Consider the following 23,201-nt stretch of genomic DNA (forward strand, 5'->3'; position numbering starts at 1 on the left):
ATCTAGTTTGAACGTTTACTTTCGCAGGTCCTCATTCTTATAAAATTCAATATAAACTAAAATGTTTTGTATAAAAAATAACAGTTAAAAGTATTTATTATAATTCATAAATTATATGTGAGGAATTAGCGTCCTTTACACGACAAGCACCTGCGAAAATAAAACAAATGTTCAAAACCTACATTAATTTTGCACTAATCCAGTACTTATAAAGAAATTAATTAGTTTGTTTTTGCTTTTTAGCTAACGATTGTTTACAAAACTACAAAAATAGTTTACGTGGATCATCAAACAATTTGATGTTATTTCAAACAAGGTTACAATTAAATCCATTATGTTTAGTGGTCTGATTGACCAAATTACTTCTTTCAAATAATTAATCTTTTCAACCAAGGCCTTACATAAAAAGAATAGTTACAACTAAAATTTTAATTATGTGCCCTCCTGGTAGACTTTTTACGATATTTTTTAATGAAATTCTTTCCGAAAGGGGTAAGACACGAAGATTTTCAAGCGGCAACAAGTTGCACAAACGCCCTTGCGTCTTTCTGGGCACAATTAATGGCTGGGACGTTCGCCAGCTCCGGTGACTGCCGAAGAACTACCCTCTGGAAAATAATAGCGGGAGTGTGTTGCCCTCTGAACTTGCTGCTGAGCGGAACTCGAGTAATTTGCGGGTCCGTTATCTTTTCACCTAAAATTAATCCTGGCCGAACAATACGCCTTTGTCCCGGAACGACTCTACAACTCCAGAGTAACCTCATCAAATAAAATAGTGGATGTTTTGATGAAAACTGTCCAAGCGCAATATCCGCCGGGCATGCGATCATAGTAGTTCAGTTATTCAGTTTATGTAGTGTATTAATAGTAATTAATATGAGCCATGACACGTGCGCAATTTTATTTATAAAAATATTTTTATTTTTTTTCATTCCACTACTCATCAACTTCGCAGAGTTCCATATTTCATTACTTTACGTCTAGAGCTGAAACTGTACTCGACTGGAATGTTTCTAGATGTTTCAGGCCTCGACAAGAATACGGCATAAGGGATTATTATACAAATGAAGATTATTTTTACCCTAGGCCTATTATCTGATTATACAATCATACCTTAAGGAGAGATTTTTCGCAGTAAACCAACCAGGTCCGGAGACTTCTGAGACGAAGTGCTTCCAGGCGTGCCACAAGGATCAATACTCGATCCGCTGTTGTACACAATTTTTACTTCTGATATGCTCACAATTTTTACTTCTGATATGCTCACAAACGAGAATGCACTTCCGCCACTTACGCAGATGACACCGCCATATTAACAAGTCATCCCTCTTCTACACAAGCATCACTTATGTTAAAAAATTACATAACAACGGAAAAATGGAGCAATCTTTCGAAAATAAAGATTAACCCCTCAAAGTCACAACGGATCACTTTTACACTCCGCCGTGAGACTTGTCCTAGCATATACTTATACAATGAACCTATTCATCAATCCGACCCAGTTAACTATTTAGGACTACATTTGATAGAAGAATAACTTGGAATCGACACACACGATTAAAAAAACAGACACTCAACAAATGATTTAAAACGCTTTATTACCCACTTAACCGACAATCAAAATTACCATAAAATCAAAACTTTCGACCTACTCAAACCTATTTGGATGTACGGGTGACAAGCTTCCAATATTCAAAGATTAGAAAAGTTTCAGTCCAAAATTTTAAGACTAATTGTTTCTGCCCATTTTTACGTAAAGAATAACAAACTTCACAGAGATCTTCATATGCCAGCAGTTTTTTCATCCGTCAAAACATATTACAGACGTTAGTAAATTACAAAATCACACTAACACACAAATATGATTACTCCATTCCCCAAAATTACCACGTAAACGTGTAAAAAGAATATCGATAAGAATTCTCTTAAATGATTAATATCATTTTATTAATCTAGGGCGGCGCCAATGGGTAGCTTTCTCTATAACGCCGTAATGTCATAATCATAAATTGAAATCCAGTATGCTGGTTGTATATAATACATGTATATTTGTAGATAAAAGTAAAAGAAGTAAAAAAATTAATTGTTAGTAATGAGCACAGAAAAGTTTTACTCTATATTATTACACTGTATTACTTTAAATCGTGTAACCTTGCCAACTCACTGCACCATTGTTACTGAAGTAATGTTCATACTTCGTGCGATTTTCTTTGGCATTCATGGTGATTTTGATGATAGAGTATTTTGTAAACCAAAATAAGCTATCTCATCCTTTTTCACGCGCCTGGAATAAAAGCCCCTGTATGCAAAACTTCGACTTAGCCTGTTCCGGGTGAAATAATTCAATACAGCAATTACTCGCTTTTCTTCTCAAATACACTACCCAATAAAAATTAAAAAATAAATAAAATAAAATAAAACCCCTGGCACGAAAAAATGGCCAACTTTGAAAATGCATATTCTCTCAGCCTTAAAAAAAAAAGATTTACGCTGAATGAGATGGCTTTTTTTAAATGTTTTCCTGGCTTCAGTGATTCATCAGTAAATTCAAAAATTCTGGAACATGGCCCGATTTTAAAGAATGCATTGCAATTTGGAACCGTCGTGTTTTCGCAAATTGTACGCTCACAGCTTACTTTGATCTGTGATGCGGAATGATTTTCGTGTCAATAACCAGTTAGTTATTTACCTCATCGCGGAAATTCAACTTTTCCATTCCATTTCACAGATGGTGTGTGGCAGTTTAGCTTCGAATAAAGTATTGAAATGAAACAGTAGGTTTATGGTAGAACGGGAGAGAGAGTTATCGGTTTTTTTCCATGAGCACGTAAAAACCCACGTTTTTTGCCCAAAAATCGCGAATAACTCGAAAACGGTTGGGAAATCGGGCAAAATGGAAGGTGACTAATTGAAAGCTTATTAAATTTTCTTATCAAGTGCTAAAGGTCGTCGGTTCCACAGCTCAATTTGAAGTTTTCGTTAAAAGTGCAAAAATTGGCATGTTTCAGAAGTTTTGAATTTACTGACCTAGGGTCTGTTTTTTGATATTGCCCTTGTCTTGTTTTTAATTCAATTAATTAGTTACATTGAATTGTATTCATTTCTAAATAGAAAAATGTATTTTCCACCGATTTACCATTAAAACTTTCTGAATGCATATTGCATTAAGTAAAGTATTAATTGCAATTAATTAATTGATGTGTGAGGCTCTATGTTCGAACGGTCTGTTTCATTTGTTACGTGCGCCCAAAAGGGTCACGCCCTTATTTTGTATGCTTTGTACTTCCAATGAATTCACTTGCCCTCTGTGTTTTTCTCTTGTAACAGAAATCTATTACCAAAAATTTCAGACGCTTTCCATCTTTTGCGCTAAAATTGTTGAACTGTTTTTCCATTTTATATTACGATTTTTAATAATGAAACTGGTATGCGTTTTAGAACAAGGACCCATAGGTTCTTTCACCGTTTTATTATAAACACTTTTGTACGACAGTAAATACACTGTTACGTGATGGACATGTCTTTGGATTGAAACCTTAACTGAACGATTTAGCAGTCTACTTGTGGTTCCTCAATAATTGGAGTGCATTCTTTGAAGATTTTCGTCTACTATCGATCACCGGTCTGAACGTGTTTGGAGGGTTAGGGGGTTATGTCTGTCAAACTCGCTAGCAAATTGGGGCGACCGAGTTTTAAATGGAAAGGGTGTTATTAGAGCAAATCCTGCGTGATGGACCAGGTATGCGTTTATAGGTCAAAGGTCACAGGAGGATTTGCATAGTAAGTTTACGCGAAGTGTACATGCGCGGCCGGCTCCTAGGAGTTGCCCCTTCTTTCCTTCAGTCGCCCCCAAGCCAACACCGCTGCTGCAGCATGTTACCAGGCGCCCGCAATGCTTTGCATGCTTCAAATTCTGCACCCATTCGTTGCACGGCCCTAGACACTGTGACGTGATTGAAAAAAAATATATATTTAAGTGTTTTAAATTCCGTAAGTTCCTTAAGAGAAAAGAAAGTAGTTCTTCGGTTTGTCTTTATCGATTAGAATTTCCATATATATTTTTCTCATTGTTTATTTCTTCTTTTATTCCGTTCGTAATTGTAGCATGAGATAACAAGCATGTCCTTGGCATGTTTTAATCTACCAGTTTGGGAGTTTGAAATTTAGCGGGCGAAGTGGGGAGGTGGAATCAATACATAACCATCAGCTGACCCTCACACTGCAGCAAGGCTACTCAAAGCACCTAAAAATAATTCCACGCATGAAACTAAAATACTTTACTCATTTAAAATCCCTATGAAAGTATTTACAACTTTAAAAAAGTGTTAATAAACTTCACTACCGAAATTCAATGACTGACTTCAATCGTTGTGCCAAATATAATTGTGATCATCTGAATTATTTTCGTACGTAAATTTCGTGTGATATCGAATTATAGCGCGTATTTTTGAACGTAACCAAGTGCCATTTTTTTTTTAATCTGGGTGGGGTGGAGATAGATAGTAAAGTCAAATTTGGTTTAATAGTGTTTCCAACTCCCAAAACCGGCTTAGGTAGCTAGTGTTTGCTTAGGTACATAGTTGAGATATAGCAGCGGGCGCCTTACATGGGGGGCATGTCATGTTAAACACCGCTACACTTCCCAAAGTAATTGTGCAAATGTGCGGAGACACTTTCCAAGTAAATTTTCATTATTGTTTTTGTTTTAATCCGTTTTTATTTAGTGTGGCTTAGAAAGAAAATCGTAAATTTGTATTATTATTTTTGTTGTACGAACATAAAAGTAAAACTGTCCAGAACATTTCTGTGCTAGCATTGATTTTTACATAATACAAGTTTACGAAGATAAATTGTTTACTATTAAAATTTATAATTTTTGTATCACTTAATCGGACTTGGCTTGAACTAAAGTCAAAACTTGTTACGTGGCCAAATGGAATCATAATTTCTCCGTACATTGAAAAAACGTGAAATAAGAGGTGCATGATGAATGATATCAATTAGCAAGTAAAAACAGAAAAGACGTAATCATCGAGGATGGTCGTTCTTTTAAGTTGAATAAATTTAAGTATCGAGCGGCTATTATCGACATTTCCAATACAAATAAATAAACAAAAACATTATCCGCCGATAATTGCTTGACGTTTTTTCAGTCATTAGATAAAGCTTAGGCTTTCATTCACGTACTGTAACGTAAAGGAGAGTAATCGAAATGAATATCATACACTGGCTCGACAAAAATCTGAGAAGACACAAGGTGAGATATGGGCATTGAAGGATGCATTTTTTATCAACCTGTTTGCATGGAGCCTTACACACCCCATGGTGAATCTACAGTTTCTGCCCGGCTTTTTGGCTTGTTGATGACCAGAAACTCAATTTGAGCAAGTGTTCACAAATTGCCAAAATTTTAATTTTTTAAGAACGGTTATGAAAAAAGTGGCTTTCGAATCAATAAAATACGAAATTAAACGATAAAGAGCAAAATTTGGTATATAATGATGTTTACATGGGTAACTATACTCCTAAGATAATTTAACCAACGCACTTTGTTACCTAAATAATTACTACTGTTATATAGATATGCCTTCCATGTTAATAGCTGAAAAACAGAATAAGCTGTTTCTAATTTCATTTTATAAAACACCATTTAGAAGCAAATTTGAAAAATTTATTGACATTGGATGGCAACCTATTAAAATAATTAGCAACTCTTCAACATATTGACGACAAATGTAAAATACGCGCTCTTACCCGCATCGCATGTTATTTTAACCAACACAGTATTATTATGTCGTCTTCGTAGGTAGCGAGGCGCTAATCGATATACATATAAACTTCTAACGGACTTAAAAGCTCACAAATACCATATTCATTTTGTTTAAACGTTACAACAATATCAATACATTATTTAAAATTACATGATCGATATGAGTTTATCTTCGCGTATGCGACAAAAAACTTCTCATATAAATGAATGTCATAGCAGAAAGCAATTCTACATGAATAAAGTTTATCCTTAACAGTTTTTGTTGGCCAATGGCACACTTCGGTTTTACGAATCAAGTCCATCTTATTAGGAATCGCCTATTTTGAACTCCACGTGGAAAAATAAAAAGCATACTCCGATACTAAATAAATTGACGGATAAATATGGTATACATAGTTTCACATTATATCCCTTAGTAAAATAACTTCATTGAACGCAGTTTAGAGGGTACAAACAAGCAATAGAAATGGTTTGTAGTGGGTAGGAGTGAGAGTGAGAGGGAGAGAGGGAGACAGTTTGATTTTATTTTTGATCAAATCCTAATCTTACTTAGTATTAGTACAACCTGATCGAGTTACAACTATGTTGAGGTGGATAGTAATTTCCGTTATAAATTTCATCTGAACACGTCTATCAGGTCTCAATAAAAGCTAAACCACATCCGAAATCAGACGTGAAACTGAGATCGGTTTTTAATAATGGCTTTGACGTTCACAATATAAAATTAAGAATGCCATGACAACAAATTGGACGAAATTGCTAGAGGTATCGCCGCTTGAGAGAAAATCCCGGCCTTGACCCTTTATGTAGATTTGGGCTAAATGAAGCGCCAGATTGACTCGGTTATCGACCAGGGCGGCACCACAAAGGGCATGCGTTCTAATTAAAAAACCTCAATTACCCCCTATTGAAAAATCGACTCGGAGGAGCAATAATTGATAACCTCGTCTATAACATGAGTTACCGTTGCATGCAAGGGGTGGCGTGTTCGAAGGGGATGACTTCTTAGACTTGTCACGACATCATAAGCCCGTACCACTCGCGAGTCGCCAGTACCATGTGGGCTACCTGCTGGGTGGGTACTTTCGCGAATGCCACTCCAGCTGGTTCCGTACAATTTGTGAATGGAACATTGATTGACCAGGATGGTAAATCGACGAATCAGTTTCTAACTGTGGATGGCTTCGGCTCGGAACGATATGAACGAAGACATTGTCTTTTTCGACGCCTGCCGTCTCCAACCCTGCCTTCTCTTTACATGCAAGTTCTCTTACATACAGGTAATTCGAAATCGGGGTTTTTCTTGTTGTGACTTAATTTTTTAAGTATATTAAATTCAAAGAGCGAACATGAAGGCCTTGAATTTAATTCATCTTTTTTTTTTCTTTTTATTTAGGCTTTACAAGATGGCTCATCTATTAGATAACAAATAATTTGGCGATAATCAGTCGCCGGTCTCCCTAAAATATTTCCTTATTTCTCTCGATCTACAATGTATTGTAGTTTGGTTTCATCAATTGCTTAGATAGAATGAATTGTACGTTTATTTTATTATTAATAAAGGATGTTTTATGTTTGACCGAATAATACACGTCTATCGAAGAATGTTTAATGAGTACTGAATACCATATTTCATCCTATTCTTATCCAATAAACGATAATTTTGAAAGGTTCTTCTGGCGGAATATGACAGTCATTAGCCGTTTTATCGCTAATAATGATTTCAATTTGTCTGCCGTCTCGCAAAGATTTATTAATTCAAGCATAATAAATGTTTGGTTTTACTAATAATAAATTATATTTATTGATAACTATACATTTTACAATTCATTTTAGTAATTACAGCCAATACTCCAGCGTCAGGGGAGTTGCTATCTTCAACATTATAGTAATAATAAAATACTATAATTTTAATCACTTATGGAGGTAGTATATTACTTTCATTCAAAACATACCAATTATAACCTAATCATGTTATAATGTAATTTATGCAATACACATATCAACACAACCCAAATAATTATTCTAAATGATTGGTTTAAATGTCTTAATACTACAACTGATCATTATCGTAAATCGGTGATAAAAGAGGTAATAATATCATATAAACAAAATAAATAAATAATATAATAGCATATATACAACTAAGTAATAACTATATACCCGGGTGTATCAACTTCTTTAGTCCATGTAATTCGCAAACGATTAACTTTAGCAAAAAATGGTCTTACACAAACCCCAAGTTAATTTTGGCAAGGAACTGCGTGGTGGTAATAGATTTAACATAACTTTTCATCTAGCTGGGAACTGAATTTGTTATTTTAAATGAGAAGCCCATATTTTTATTTTATAATTCGATTCTAGAGCTTATTTTATGCTACGTTTACTGAAAGGAAAATTTTGATGGGATGACTATTTCTGAGTTATGCAAGATGCAAGATGAGAAAGTTATTTTAAATCTGTTCCCACCAAGCGATTCCTAGCGAAAATTAACTTGTGGTTCGTATTGTTTTGTAAATGCTAATCCGAATTAAATGGGTGGGCTATAGAAGTTGATACACCCTGTATATTCGTAGATATTGTATGGAATAAACAGCTAAACAATTCTTAGTTGTATTATTTATTGCTCTGTCCCTCCAGTATTGCATTACCGATAAAAAACAGAAAATAATAATAATCTAAATAGAATCAAAAAAAGCTCGGCGCGGAAATGTATTTAGGCTCACGCGATTCATTCATCTTTACTTGATCGATTTTGATCGCGTTATTACAAAAGTAACTCGGCACGGAAAACCCGATATTTGTTTTCTAAAATGTCAGACAGAGCGACACCATTATTTACACTTTTGAAAAATAATGGTTTTTTCCTCAACAACGTGTCGTTAATTTTATCTTAAGGGTTAGACTTATATTGTAGCCTGCTCAATCAAAACTACAATTTCATTAAGTAACGATTATAATACTGGCTTAAAATAAAGTTTTTTGTGGAAACAATCTAGCCGCATTATGTGAAATCAAATTGAAGTTTTAAATTAATTTTTTACTTGCACCATATAATAAAAGCAGACAAATTTAAAAAATGCATTATCTTCGAGCCTTTTGTTGTATTGGTTTATTGGCCAAAAGAATAATAATAAAATAAATAATATAGAAAATAATAAAATAATTGGAAATCGAATCGGTTTTTATTGGCTACGAAACGGAAATATTGAAACTGACGAATAACGGATTGACAACCTACAGTCGGATCGGTTAAATAATTGTTTAACACAATTATTTTTGCTTAAACGTTGATAAACCCAGCGATAGTACGCGATTTCGTCTTTACGACGTGAAACGAGGTGCGCCAGTTGGTGGGGACCGCTTGCCCCCGCTCCTTTTTCCTCTTCAGATAACTTGACACTGCTTCAACGCAGCGGTAGATAACGCTGCAGAAACGTCGCAAAGACGACCGTCAGACACGGAGAGCATATGCTATCCCGGTTAATGTGATGTTCAGGACACTAGACCTAAGAGGGATCGTATCGATTGCACTGGTAAATATGGCACATGTGAACGGCTAACTTTCAATTTTCTATTCTGAAATGTAATTGATACAGTACAATTTTTGCAGTGTTGTGACAATTTAAATAATACATTTCGTCTTTTATTATATACTATGCATCAATGTACTTACTATAAAGTTAATTACCGAAGGCCGTGGGTTCGAATCCCGCTCGTGACATTAGCTTTTTCATCTCACCCAATACCTTACAAAAAAAGAATAATTAATTGAAATAATTAATATGGTCAATTATGACCACTAAAGATAAATGTACTATGAAGTTTTTTTATCTAAGGCCGTGGTTGAGACGAAAAAGGGTCATGAGCGAGATTCGAACCTACGACCTTCGGCTCAATTCGCCACTGTTCTAACCCACTTGAGCTATCTTGATTTCTAAAAATTATACTTAATTGAAATAATTAAAATGGTCAATTATGACTGCTAAACATACGTAAATGTACTATAAAGTTTTGTTTTCTGGTTAGTTGGAAATATTTCTACTTCAAAAATAAAAGTAATTCATTTATTTATACATAATATTACAAATGACAGGCAACGTGAAAGATTTTCGGAATGGCACAAAAGACTTAATTCCTTGCATTACTTTTCAATTATTATTATTTAAAGTAATCACGCATTTTGTTATTATATAACTGTTAACTGCAAAATAATCGATTTCTATAATGTTTCTTTAATTTTGTTAATTGCTTAATATTGTACACATACTTATTATTAATATTTATTGTTAATGAATATTTCTCCCTTCTTACTGGCAGACCCATGCCATTATAGTTCATAAATTATTCTATTTGTATTTGTTTATAATGAATCATTCAAATACAAAACTAATTACAATTACAAAAGACTTACTTTGTAAACCTATGGTTAAAGTACATTTTTTCCGAAAGTAACTTGGCCTGGTTACTTTGAAACGTTCGCTCTTAATAGTCAAGTGCCACGCAAAGGCGAAACTAGACGGGCCCAAACGACTCGGTTGACAGTAAAGCCGTCCATGGCGGTTTATGATCATTATGTATTAATCTCGCGTTTCGGCGTCCTTTTTGTCTCGGCCCCATTTATCTAATCCCGTCTGAAAAGCAAACACACTCTTAATTTATAAACAGAATGAACAGCTTTTCCCACATAATCAGCTTGGAACGTTTTCAAGACAGCTCTTAAAAATTTTGTCGTCGTCACCACTTGATTTGTCGTTTGTTACTTGTTAAATTAACTAATAAGACTAGAAACTGACTGAAAATGAAACCTCGTGATTAATGTTCGTTTAGGGCAGTGTTTCTCTACCTGTGGCCTATACCCCACAATTTTAGTTTTATGGGGGCAATTTTGAAAATAACTCGTCTACATTTTGAGTCAACTATGTGCAGATTCTCATTCTTAGTTTATTTGAAAAATCGTCGAATAGTAGTTTCTGGTCGCAATGAAATAGCTGAATTTATTTGTCGGACCTCCTGTAATTCCGATCCTCAAACATTCGTATTATTTTTAACAGCGTTTCAAGTAAGGCTTATCATCATTGCTGCAATAATTTAAGTCATTGTCCGTTAAAATCTTTGCAAAGTCTCGCTTTTTCATAATTCGGTATATTTGATTAATGTGTCAAACAAATGATATGTATATTAAATTGTCAAGTTGTATTAATTTAGTTGTTAAATATCAGAATTCTATAATAATGACAAACGAATGATTTTTTTTAAACTTCGAGTAAATTTAGCATTAATCTTAACATGCAAATAGATACGAGCTATTTGCTATTTTATGAAACAGAAAAAAACAAACTTAAAACTAAAATTTCAATAAATATTAAATAACACTATAAATGTAATCTTATAGGTTTATATAATTTGTTATCAGTACTGCCTTTTTCATATCACACCTCTACAGTTTACTCTAAGTCTATGATTGGAAAATAAGATGTGGCGTTTCGATTTTTATATACAAAAAATAATGTGCAATTTATAATCCGTATCTTTTTGTATCGTAATTTTAATGTTAGATTAAATTATGCCTGAGGCCTATAATTTAAGAAACAAACCTATTTAATCTCACAACATTTGACAATCGAGATCAAAGCAATTGATGATTTTCCTAGTGAACAGAACATCGCAATATTTCACATGAAATAATATTAATTAGTATTTTGCAATAGTGGACTAATATAACTGATTTGAAAGGTGAAGGAAAATAAATAGAATGAAATACATTCCGAGAATCGTACGACTTCCTAAAATTATTTAAAAAAAAAAGAAAAAAATGGGTAGTATAATTTGGATTTACCATATGACCTCTTTAACGTACTTTGGACTTGAATCTCAGGAGTCTTGTACCAACAAACTCTTTAGCACCAACGACCGCTTTAAAACAAATAAATAAATAAAATAATTTAAAAATAAAATAAAATAAAATAAATTCTTACTGATGCGATGTTATCTCATTTGATCGCAGTCTCTTTATATTGGTGCGTTAAAGGAGTGTAACTTATTTTAAAAATTGAAGAACATCACAAAATGAGTTCCAGATTAAACAATTTATTAACTCTCATATTTGCGTGTAGGGCGGAACGTGGCTTTTAAAAAAATTGCTTACTGTGTTTTATCAATTATTCTATAGTGATTTTCCCAATAATTTTTAATTTTATTCAGAGGACATTTTAATATTATAGATTGGGGTTGAGGGGTGGGAGGATTGAAAAAGTCTAATTGGGACATGGCGCATGAAAGGTGGAGAAACCCTGTAGTAAAGTCTTCTGGATAAACCTTTCAAATTTCAATCCAACGCAAATATCAGATATGTTTGATTTTTTTTCAAATAATACGTTGTAATCCAAATTCAAGAAGTTTTTTTTTCGAGAAATCGGATCGGTGGATTTTGTGATCTTTTATCTTTAAGTTGTTGATTTCCATTCGCATCTTTATTGACTTTGTTCATTGTTGAAAATTCTAGTTACTTAGTTAAGCTATTTGGATAAAATATCGCCACATGTATCTTAATTAAACTTATTGTTTTATCTTTAGGATCTTTTATACTATGGGTTTAGTTTAAATATTAAATAGATTCGTGACAGGTACAACAAGTTTACCATTTGGACCATAATTCTAATTGTTAGGTGTTTTGATTAAATATAAATCCCGCTTAGGGAACATGGCTTTTTTGTTTGGTTTTTAACGTGCCAAGTCCTTTTAGTATTCGGTGTAGCCAGTGTTGTTGAGGATGTCGTGTACACCAGAGAATTAGACTTAAAAGAATTTTGGTATTCCTGACGATATTGACCAATTGTTCGGAATTAGCCTGGGGTTAGATGTAGCTAAGGAGCACGTTCAGTAGATAAATCGAATAGGCCTTGACCGTCCGGGGTTTATCGCTCCAATTTTCGCAAATTAGTGAGCAGTATCTGGACATAGTTGTTTAACCACTCGTCAAACAATCGGCTTAAGTTAAACGTTAAAAGGGACGGAAATCAGTCGCGAAGCATTTACCGAAACCCAGTTTCCCCCCGTGAATGGAATCCAATTTGACGGAGTTTGTGTCAACAAATTCGACTCCGAAAGCCAGTTCCGGCAGCCTTTTATCTACGTGTGGATTCAATCCTGATGCCCTTTTTCCAGATACACTTTCGACACGGCTGGAAATAAATTATCATGAAGAAAGTTGAATCCCCAGTCGAGACCAACGAACGGAAGGGTCGTTTTTACGTGTGGCTGCAAAGGTGTTCTATTTAGAAAGTGAAAACCATCCAGGTGATCGAAAATCGTTTCTCTGTTTCATTGACTGGTAAATTACAGAAGAAATCATTGCAAATTTACACTAGCCAGATATTTTTGTTTCGGGATTTTTATCAAGTAAATGAAAACGTGGGTTTAGAAAAAACATCCACCGGCAAGTGAGTTATGCGGAGTAGTATCGGTATGGGTGCAGTGGGTGTAGGAGGTATGCAGAGTTACGAACAGCAAAAATTTGTTAAAGGAATCGTATCGAATACGAGAATATCTAGAGGTATACTAACGCACATACAAAAGACAACCTTTTACGCACCCCAAAACAAGTACAAATACATTATTTATTTATGTAAAGACCGTCAAATCTTCCGCCCTCCTGTAATTTTACGGTTCCGGTAGGAGTCTAACTCAAAACATGTATTTTTTATACTTTATCATATTTTTATAGTATAATTGTTAGATCATTATAAAGCTTATTCCCCGATTTTCTCCCGTTGAAATCATTACAAAATGGTGGCAGAAGATTCGTGAATCATTTTTTTTCAAAATTTTTTATATGAAAGAAAAATACTGCTGCTCAGCCTTCAGTACATTTCATTTCCCGTGCAAACTAATTTTTAGTTTAAAAAACGTACAACTCGAATTACGATGTCTTTTCTAGGATATCATTAACATAAATGATTATTTGGAGATCGTGAGATGCGGTCTGGTGTGACGTAGGTTTTAGAAAAACATTTTCTTTATCGTGCCAACGTTTCGATGTTTATTGAGATCATTTTCGGGGCTCAAAGTGTTTGTTTTCTGTGTAAATGTGACATGTTGAGAGTGCCAGTGAGATATGATCAATGTCTCACTGGCACTCTCAACACGACACACACTTTGAGCCCTGAAGATGATCTCAATAAATATCGTAACGTTGGGATCTCACGATCTCCACATAATCATTAACTAACGGTCACTAAATACCAAACATTAACATAAATGTCCTTTTACTTTCTTATCTCTTATAACGTGATCTGCAAAGTGGTGAATTTAATGTAATTTGCATCGAGATTTATCTCAAAATGCTGGACATGAGAATTTCTCTAGCTGTAACATAAAAATATTGAAGATTTTCCTTTAGAAAATAAAATTTTTGGTAGGTGTTAATATTTTTCAGTCAAACATTTTTTATCTTTTATGCGTCTAACATCGAAAGATTCTCAAGCCGAATACTATTAACGGATTGAATCACTATCATTTAATTTAATTTATTAACTGAATAAACAAATGCGTACGTTATTTAGGCAAATTTTAGTACAGTCATCTTGGCCTCTGTCCGACACAACCACTTCCATGCTGTATTTAAAGTTGTTTTTTCTTCCCCAAGAATCCCTGCTGGATAGTACTCGGATTAGAGAATCACTGCTGTATTTCACTGAATCAAGTGCAAATCAAATCCTATGTTTAAGGGAGAAAAGAAGGATGAGTCGTCATTTGCCAAGTGTCAGATTAGTCAGTTTGTTGACATTTTCGTAACGTATTAGTAGGATTATCGTCAGTGCACTTTGTCGGCTTGTTAAGCGGGAGACGGTTCAAAGTTCGTTGGACGGCCCAGCAGTACAAAACCTGCAGTAGAAACTGTGCCGGCGAGCAGCATGGGTATATCTTGCATGCAAGATGGCAAACCGCAGCGATACGAGACGAGATTCTTGCAAAAGATGTATACCTACGTCCGGTTGAGCCTGCTCTGGGAATCTGAGGCCCGCCTCGGTTTAAAGCCGCCCAAAAAGAAAAGGGTCGAAACCGCCAAGGAGGAAGTCGTCCCACAGATCGCCTGGGAGGTCCTTCCTCCTCCCTCTAGGCCCGTCTCCCCGATCTCGCTGGTAACGTTTTCACCCTCATTAAGTTATTTGGGATAGAATGGGGGTGAGAGAGAGAGACTGATCGACAGAGAGACATACAGACAGAGTATTGAATTGAACATTTTATTTATAAAAGCTCGCAAAATTAGGTCTCAGTCACCTTTCTTACATTTAACGTACATATATAAATAAAGTTTCTATAATCCAAAATACGTAAAAAAACAAATAATTATTTTTTACTATACAAATATATTGATGTTGTACAGAGTTAACATAATCTAATGAGAGAAAAGCTTTTTGATGTTCCTTATAAATATTTTTAAATTTGTATGACTTTACAATATTGGGTAAATTGTAAAGTTTTATAGATTTAGGAAAGAATGAATTATAAAAACAGTGTGTATGACACAACAGCATTTTCAATGCAGTTTGAGAACGTGTAAGTCTTTTTTTACTTTAAATTGAGAAACAATATCAAATGTATATGTAGGTTTATTATTTTTGTATTGTTATTATGCCATGGAAAATAGTCAAAATTTTGAATTTTTAAAATGTTTAAATAGTATTTGTCATAAATTCTGGAATCATAGTGTAGATTATAGATAAAGCGAATACACATATTTATAGTAGTAACATATAACTTATGATGATTTTTACTAGAAATATTAGAAATTACTGTAAGACCATAAGTTATATTTGGAAGCATCAGTGCATTAAAAATCTTTAGCTTTCGTAGAATAATAAATATTAAGAATTATTATTAACATTAAATAGGTTTTTTTAATCTATTACCAAGCCTGGAATTTTTTTATTTCGTTGTCCACAATTAATTGTCTATCATCAATTTTGATTTCTACATTTTTGAGAGAGAAAGAGAGAGAGAGAGAGAGAGAGAGAGAGAGAGAGAGAGAGTGAGAGAGAGAGAGAGTGATAGAGAGAAAGAGAGAATTATTATAATGTAATATAGTTCTGACAATAATATTTGCGACAATCCCAAATAATATTTATTTATTCAAATCCGCATAACTTAAACGGGGAATAGGCAAAAGTATATGAGGACGATAGAACTGATATAAATTATTGGTTTTCAGTTTAATTGCAAATTAGTGTTGATTAAGGGTTTTGTCGTCTTATTTGTTAAGACGGTCGTTAAACATAATACCGTCATCTTTTTACAAACGTCGGCGAAATATGAGATTTTTTTGATTAGAAATATGTCTAAAAAATAATTATTAACAAATATAATGATGATGGATATCAAGTGATTGAAAATAGTTTTATAAACATTTGCAAGACCTTGACAGTCGTTCGAGCATGTCGTAACACGTATGATGTAAGACTACATTTTTACGAACAGATTAGTTTGATGATTATATCTACAGGATACCATTTAATAAATAATATCTTAAAGTTAAAATACCATAGGACGATGATAATATTTGTCATATAATTATTAGTGGCAGAATCGATGACAGTTTCAGATATGTTGGATTAATCTACAGTCTATCAACAACGTTAAAAGTGTTATTACTAGCTTTTTTATTGATTAATTAGCTAAATTGCCCTTTTATTTATTCAATTTATTTGAAATAGGAAGTCTTTATTCATAATTTTTGTAGCGTTTTGTTTTCATTTTTGACTGATTAAACCAAAATGGACGTGGCCTTCATCATTTTGATGATACTAGGAAGCGGGGTTTGTACTCCCTAGGCAATGCAATCTTCAGGCTTATTGTACCTTTTCATCATTTTAAATTATCCCTCTCTTCTTCATAAAGTTAGTGTACCATCAATAAAGTCTCTCTCGCCTTAAACTCAATGACTAAACCGTACTTTCGAGCCCTTTTTAAATATTAGCATCGGGCAGCTTAAAACAGTACGAAGAGTAAATTTTTGAGTTAAGCCGGGGAAGACGTCACAAGCTATTCACAAATTTCTTCGCGATGTGTCCAAAAAATTGTATCAACAAACGATCCTTCCGAACGTACAAATGTTCCTCATCATAGGAATCATCTTGGCCTCTTCTTTAATAATCTACATTCTTTTTTATTATAATAATCAGGTAAAGCATGTTAACAAAGGATAAATCATGTTGTTTCTAAATAGCCTATTATACACAGTAAATGAGGTTTTTTATGATTTTTCGGGGTCGCTTTTAAGGACCCAGAGCGTGTTTTCAATCAAGTATTTTTACTAGGTCGCTGAAGTTTACTCAATTATCTTTCCGATCGAGCTCCTTTGAAAAAGCGATTTTAAGACGATATCATGTTCTTTAAAAGTAGAAACAACTACTAACAAAAACTTATTGTAGAAAAAAGAGGTTTATGAAAATATCTGAAATGACAATGGAACGACTTGACGCTGTTTTTATCGACAAGTCAGTGTATCCTAGTTTTATTTGATTCCGGTTAGTACATCGGCCTGTCAAATTTCTCCTGCTGCAATATTTTTCCAAAATGCACATATTTCAGTTATTCAAACAGCTGTGACAATATTTTTTGTGTGGCGAATTTCTTTTATGGCTTTTACTTCACAAACTAAAAGGAATACACAAATATTTTAAGTCTAGTGTGTTCAGCAACAATTTTATTAGGCTTTTATATTATTGCACAATGCACTTTGTATTACATTATTCTATCTGATTTGCTATTTATTCATCTTCATGTAATTCATGTAATTTTTAAAAATATTTTCTTCCCCTGTGAAAGTGTTCAGCAAAACGATAATTACAATTTCTTAAGAGAAAATTTAGACAAAAGACCTGAAAGGTCAATAATGATCTACCAGCAGCAGTTCTCAAGTTTGGATGTAGTTTTTTTTTTTTTGTCGGGGGGGGGGGGGGGGTTGACCACATCCCAGATCTACATCCAAACTAAAAAGCCAACTAACAAGTTTATTATGTAGAGTTTCAATGTTATAATATTATGACAATTAAACATTTTTTAATTATGACCTCCACGCGCAGTGCATCACTTACAAAAGTTTATACTGATTTAATAACTTTAATTTAATTTTTTGTTTTACAGCCTCCCGAAAACGAGCTGCAGAAGGTGGGCGAGAGGGTGATGTCAGAACACGAATTGCGGGTGCAGAGGTCTTTGCAGAAACTGAACATCCCTGATTGGTATAAGAATAGCCAAGTGCCGAGCCAAGGCTTCCTCCTAAAAAGGCATAGTGAGGGTGGAGGTGGTGCAGGATGGCAGGGTCTTTCTTCAAAGACTACATCCCTTTCGAGCCTTGGATCGATGCAGGCTGCAACACCGAGAAGTCCAACCGGTAAAGCTTATTTTTAACAACTTCTCATCACATGGTATTCTTATTTGCTTGATTTTTAATTTTTGTTTTGCAATAAGGTAACCTTCTTAGCCCCAGTCCCACTCCAAGCACTCATACGTTTTCTCGATGGAGTACAAACAGGCTGAACTCAAATCCGACTTCAGCAAGCACATCACCGTGCGGCTCTGCGAGGTCTTCTTTCAACTACCGCCAGCCATACCTTGGCTGGAGATCCCAGGAAAGGCTAACCAATCCGAGGACGCCTGCAGAAAGGCTTGCAGCAGGAATCTTGTCCCAACAAAAACAAGTAAGTGGTAATTTTAATGCTGTCTTGATTATTTTTGTCTCAAATGAGCATTATAAAATAATGAATTTATGAAAAGTTTTCAAATTAGAACTAATTCACTTTCCTTCTATCATGTGTTAGCAACAGAATGTGCCAAATTTAAGTGAAGTTCACACTTCCATAAAAGAGGTCACATCAGCTATTAACAACTATATTCATGGGAATAGAGTCGATGATAGGCTTTCACCAGCCATGCACCGAACAGACAATGTATCATCCAGGTAAAAATTACACATTTTTCTTTTATTTGTTGTATGTTCTATATGTTTAAAAACACAAGCTTTTTAACAAAAAAAGATCTGCATCACCAAGAGGGAGTACTGGCAGGTTATGCTGGCTAGAGAGTTCATTTGTTGGTAACAAACCGATCGACGTCCCTGAGACGCCTGTCTCTCTTACTGCAACCCCTGATCACACCTCAGGTGGCAGTGACCTCTTCCTCGACCTTTCGACACATAGGCACAAGATGACTGCTGTAAACGGTGAGTACATTAAAACTATATCTCTGATTCACAATATTTGCTGCCTGCATTCACTCATTGCATCGATGCCAAATTTCACAAATAGATTTGCTGAGACAGTGTTGACCACTTAGTGTTATTATAGAACTTAAATATATTATTTCGATAGTTAAATAAAGTCTTAGGTGGCATATCCATTTTTTTAAGTTTTTTATTTAAAATTTCATTTTTTCAGATCTCTTATAGCCAGTGTTTTAAGTTCTTGGACCATTTATTTATTTTGGATTTTTTCTATACTGAAAAGAAAAATGATCTTCAGCTGCTGATATTTGTAAATATGTGGAAAAAAATCGATTCAGACAAATAATTTATTTTTATTGAGATTACCAATTTAGATGTTATTTCTAGCATTGCCTGTTCATTATATTTTCAAGAAGAATATAAACAAAACATGGCAGTGATTCTAGACGGATTGTTTGTTAAATTTGGATAAACATTTATTTGATGGCTATTTCAAAATCATTAGCTTTTCAGGAACATTACGTCAAAAATGTTCCTTTGCCCCCCCCCCACCAAAGCAGATGCCTATGGGTCAAGTTTAAAGTTCTAGCCAAACTTGTCTTCTTCTTTTTTTCTTTCTTTTTTGTATATATGTGTAATAAATTATACAATACCATTAAAATTATTTCATTATGTTTTTCTTTCATTTTAATTTGTATTCTTTTGACAAAAAAAACATTTGTTTTGTTATTTATCTTTGACTTTTGTCTTAAAACTTTTCATTATTTTATTTTGACTTATGTTGTAGTATTTCTTTGTTTAAATGGTAAATTATATTTGTAAATTTAATTTGTATTAAATAATAATTATTTAAAAACATTGTTTTTCTGTTTTGGGTATTTTTTTGTTGGCATTTTTTTTAAATATCAAAAAAGAGTGAAAAACTTATATTAAGCAAATAATTATTTAATATTAAACATAATATAAAACAAAAAAAGGTACTATATTAAAATAAAAAAATTTTGACAGAAAAGTAAGTGTTCAATTTAAAAAAATGGCGATTTATACAATACATATCCAAATTTCGGAAAAACAAATTCTGTTTAAAGAAAAATAAATTTAAAGCACATGTACCTATTATTAATGTCAATAATAAAAGATATATTTTATAATTATTTTATATTATTTTGTCATGGCAGCATTTATCCCTTGAAATTATCCATCCTTATTATTTTCATTGTCCACACATAATTTTTAAAACATTTATAGATAGTTTTTTGCCATTACTCAAAATTCCTAAATTAATTATTAATCTGTTGTTTCCCAGCCTATTGTCCAAACTGAATTATTATCAATTGATCTTTTTGAAGCACACTAGTTTTTAAATTCAATCAACCTTCTAGAACACAGCAGGCATGACACCGTTCTTTTTATGTTGTCTTATAAACCCGTTGTTGGTTGTCATGACACTTATGTTGCAAGTGTGTTCAGATATTTGGCAAAATACATTTTTTTGTTATGTTTTTCCTTTTTGCCCTTGAGCATGATTAGATAGTTCTTAATTGTCTGTATATGCACAAAACTTCGTTGTAATTGTTAGTTGCAGGGTCAGGTAGTGAATATTGGCTTTTAACACAAAGGTGCACCTTTATTTTTCTTTGTGTATAATATTGTTTCAAGATTAGTAGTCTTAATGTACTGTTTAATTAAATCAATAAAAAAGCACTTTTTGCTTTTATTCAAACAATTTATAAAAACAAGTAAAATAAGCAACTTTTACATTTAACTATTAGGGCCATTAAAATATTCTCCCAATTTTGAAATAAATTTGTAAACCAGGAAATAAATTTCAGCTTATGGCTAAATAGCATGCTAACTAATAATTAAAATGCTCGACATTGTATAAAACAAAAATTTTAAACCTACAGTCAATTGATTAGATTTTCATTTTGTGATTGACAACATAGCATAAGTTAACTAGTTTTCATGGTCCGCTTGACCAATGAAGCTACTCGTATCATATGTGCAAGAAATCTTAACCACAACCAACATTATTCCTGACCTAATATCTTTCAATTATTCAACTCAACTAAAAACCTTAATTAATTAGAAATAAGCTTAATCCTGATGTATAACTGTGAGTTGCCGAGAATGAATCCTGATTACACAATATTTGAAAATATAGGAGGGTTTGAAACCCACTCATAACACTAGCTTTTTCATCTCGGCCAAGACCTTAAATAAAAAGTACAATTAATTTAAATAATTAATACGGTCAATTTTGACTATGCAATAAATATATGGATTAATAAAATTGCTAGTAATATTGTGTACCAAATGGTTAGTTACATGTTAATTTATCTAGATTTTTGTGTTTTGATTAATTTCCTCCAACCATCATTATTAAATAACGTGTTTAGTAATTAACATAACAGTAAAATGCAAGATGGTTTGAAAATAAACATCATTGACATTCTAGATATTGTAAATTGAACTTGAGTCTGCTATCAGTTCTCTGGAAAGTACTTGGAGAAGCTACTCGTATCATATGTGCAAGAAATCTTAACCACAACCAACATTATTCCTGACCACCAATTTTGCTTCTGTAATTACCACTCTACAATAAACCAAATTCAATAAGTTGTAGACATCATCACAATATCCTGTGCTGGTCTACTGGTCAGTAGTACTAAACTCAAATTTTTCTTTTCTAGTCTATACTTTCTCATAGTGTTGTTAAGTTACAATTCCACGCACTTCTAAAACAACTTACTTTTATTGTTTTGAATTTACATTATTATTATATTATTTTTATTTATAGTTTGAATTTTAATAATGCTGATGGAATCTCCACTATCAAGATAGTGTTTTGCAATAAAATTCCAAGCGCCTCTGAAGGAGAAAATAAAAGACACTGGACAGATTGTACATAAATGGCCAACTGAGGAAAACGAGAGAAAAGAACTTGTGATTCTCTCTAGATTGCGAATAGGTCACATCAGGCTAATCCATAATAGGTTTTTAATAGGCAACAACCTTCCAATTTGTCCTCGGTGTATGCGAAGTGGAGAATGTATCATTCTGACAATAAAACATATTTTGGTCGACTGTCCCACTTTGCAACCCTTTAGGCAAAGGCTCATCCTTTCGAGTGATTTACAGGAGTTACTGTGTCCCCAGTGTTTCTTTTGAAGAGCACTTTTCAGCTTTCTCAAATTTATTGGAATTTATAATGAGATTTAGGCCTTTTCCCAAATTGTTATACCATTGAATAATTTGCCTGCTAATGTTTGAATGAGAGTTGTGCGTGCAAGTTTTCATTTTTTTCAGAAATTTTTGAGGCTGCCGGAGCGGAAAAATAAAACGGAAGAAAATACAAATTGCAGGGTAATAAACTGCAATGCCCAAAATCGCAATTTAAATAAGAAAGATAGCTCCCTCAAAAAAATAAATAAATAAAATAAAATAAAAATAAAAAGTGTTATTGTGTTTTGTTTCTTATTATTGTTATGTAGAATTAGTTTATTTATCATATTTGAATGGATAAGGATGAGCCTATCTACACTCATGCTGAGACTGTTGCTAGTCAGACTCCATTATTATTATTATTATTATTATTATTAGCCATACAAGCCTATGGGAAATGTTTAAATTATGGAACAAAAGTTCAAAATTCTAATTTAAAAAATAAATAAATAAATTTTATATGTAATTTTAAATATTTAAGATGGGATTTTTGCATACATTTGGCCTTCCAAATGAAGGATTTTAAAAGGATAAATTAAAGCATGGATGGCAATAGGATAAATTAGTTTACGAGTGAATGTTTGGAGTCGGAGCTTTATAGCACTCAGAAGGGATATAGCTAAACTAAGATAGAAGGTTTGGGACGTTAGGGCGTGAAATGACCTTAGCCGTTAAAACATCCTTAAAAAGTAATAATAATAACAACTTATTTTTAGACTCCAACACTCCTTTCCTGTTATTACTGAATGCTATCTAAAAAAAATGTATAAATAAAAATTCATATTATACTGTTGTTAAAGCAATCTTGGTTTTACTCTGATTTTAAGATAGAAAATAAATAACCGCCGATTGTCTTATAGTCATCTTTTAACTTAAGAGATTTTTTTTAATATGGTTTAATGGAACAAAACAAAAATCTATAATATAAGCTAGCGGTTCCCAAACTTTTTCTGTTTTCAGATATATCTAAACCTCTTATTT

The 23,201-nt window shown here is 33.2% G+C and overlaps 1 protein-coding gene across 4 annotated transcripts in view; it reads left to right on the plus strand.

Annotated features, from left to right (window-relative positions):
- Window positions 1–23,201, plus strand: part of LOC106667553 — a 148,180-nt gene that overhangs the window by 117,888 nt on the left and 7,091 nt on the right. For 3 of the 4 annotated variants that reach the window (XM_014395578.2, XM_024226367.1, XM_024226368.1), the window contains 4 exons: window positions 17,918–18,167; window positions 18,245–18,474; window positions 18,595–18,734; window positions 18,811–18,995. In XM_014395578.2, the coding sequence (XP_014251064.1) occupies window positions 17,918–18,167; window positions 18,245–18,474; window positions 18,595–18,734; window positions 18,811–18,995 (805 nt within the window). The remainder of the gene's footprint in view (window positions 1–17,917; window positions 18,168–18,244; window positions 18,475–18,594; window positions 18,735–18,810; window positions 18,996–23,201) is intronic. The other variant, XM_014395579.2, reaches the window with a different exon arrangement.

The sequence above is a fragment of the Cimex lectularius genome, unplaced genomic scaffold (assembly GCF_000648675.2).
Source record: "Cimex lectularius strain Harlan isolate CLEC.00 unplaced genomic scaffold, Clec_2.1 scaffold171, whole genome shotgun sequence".
Classification (NCBI taxonomy): domain Eukaryota; kingdom Metazoa; phylum Arthropoda; class Insecta; order Hemiptera; family Cimicidae; genus Cimex; species Cimex lectularius.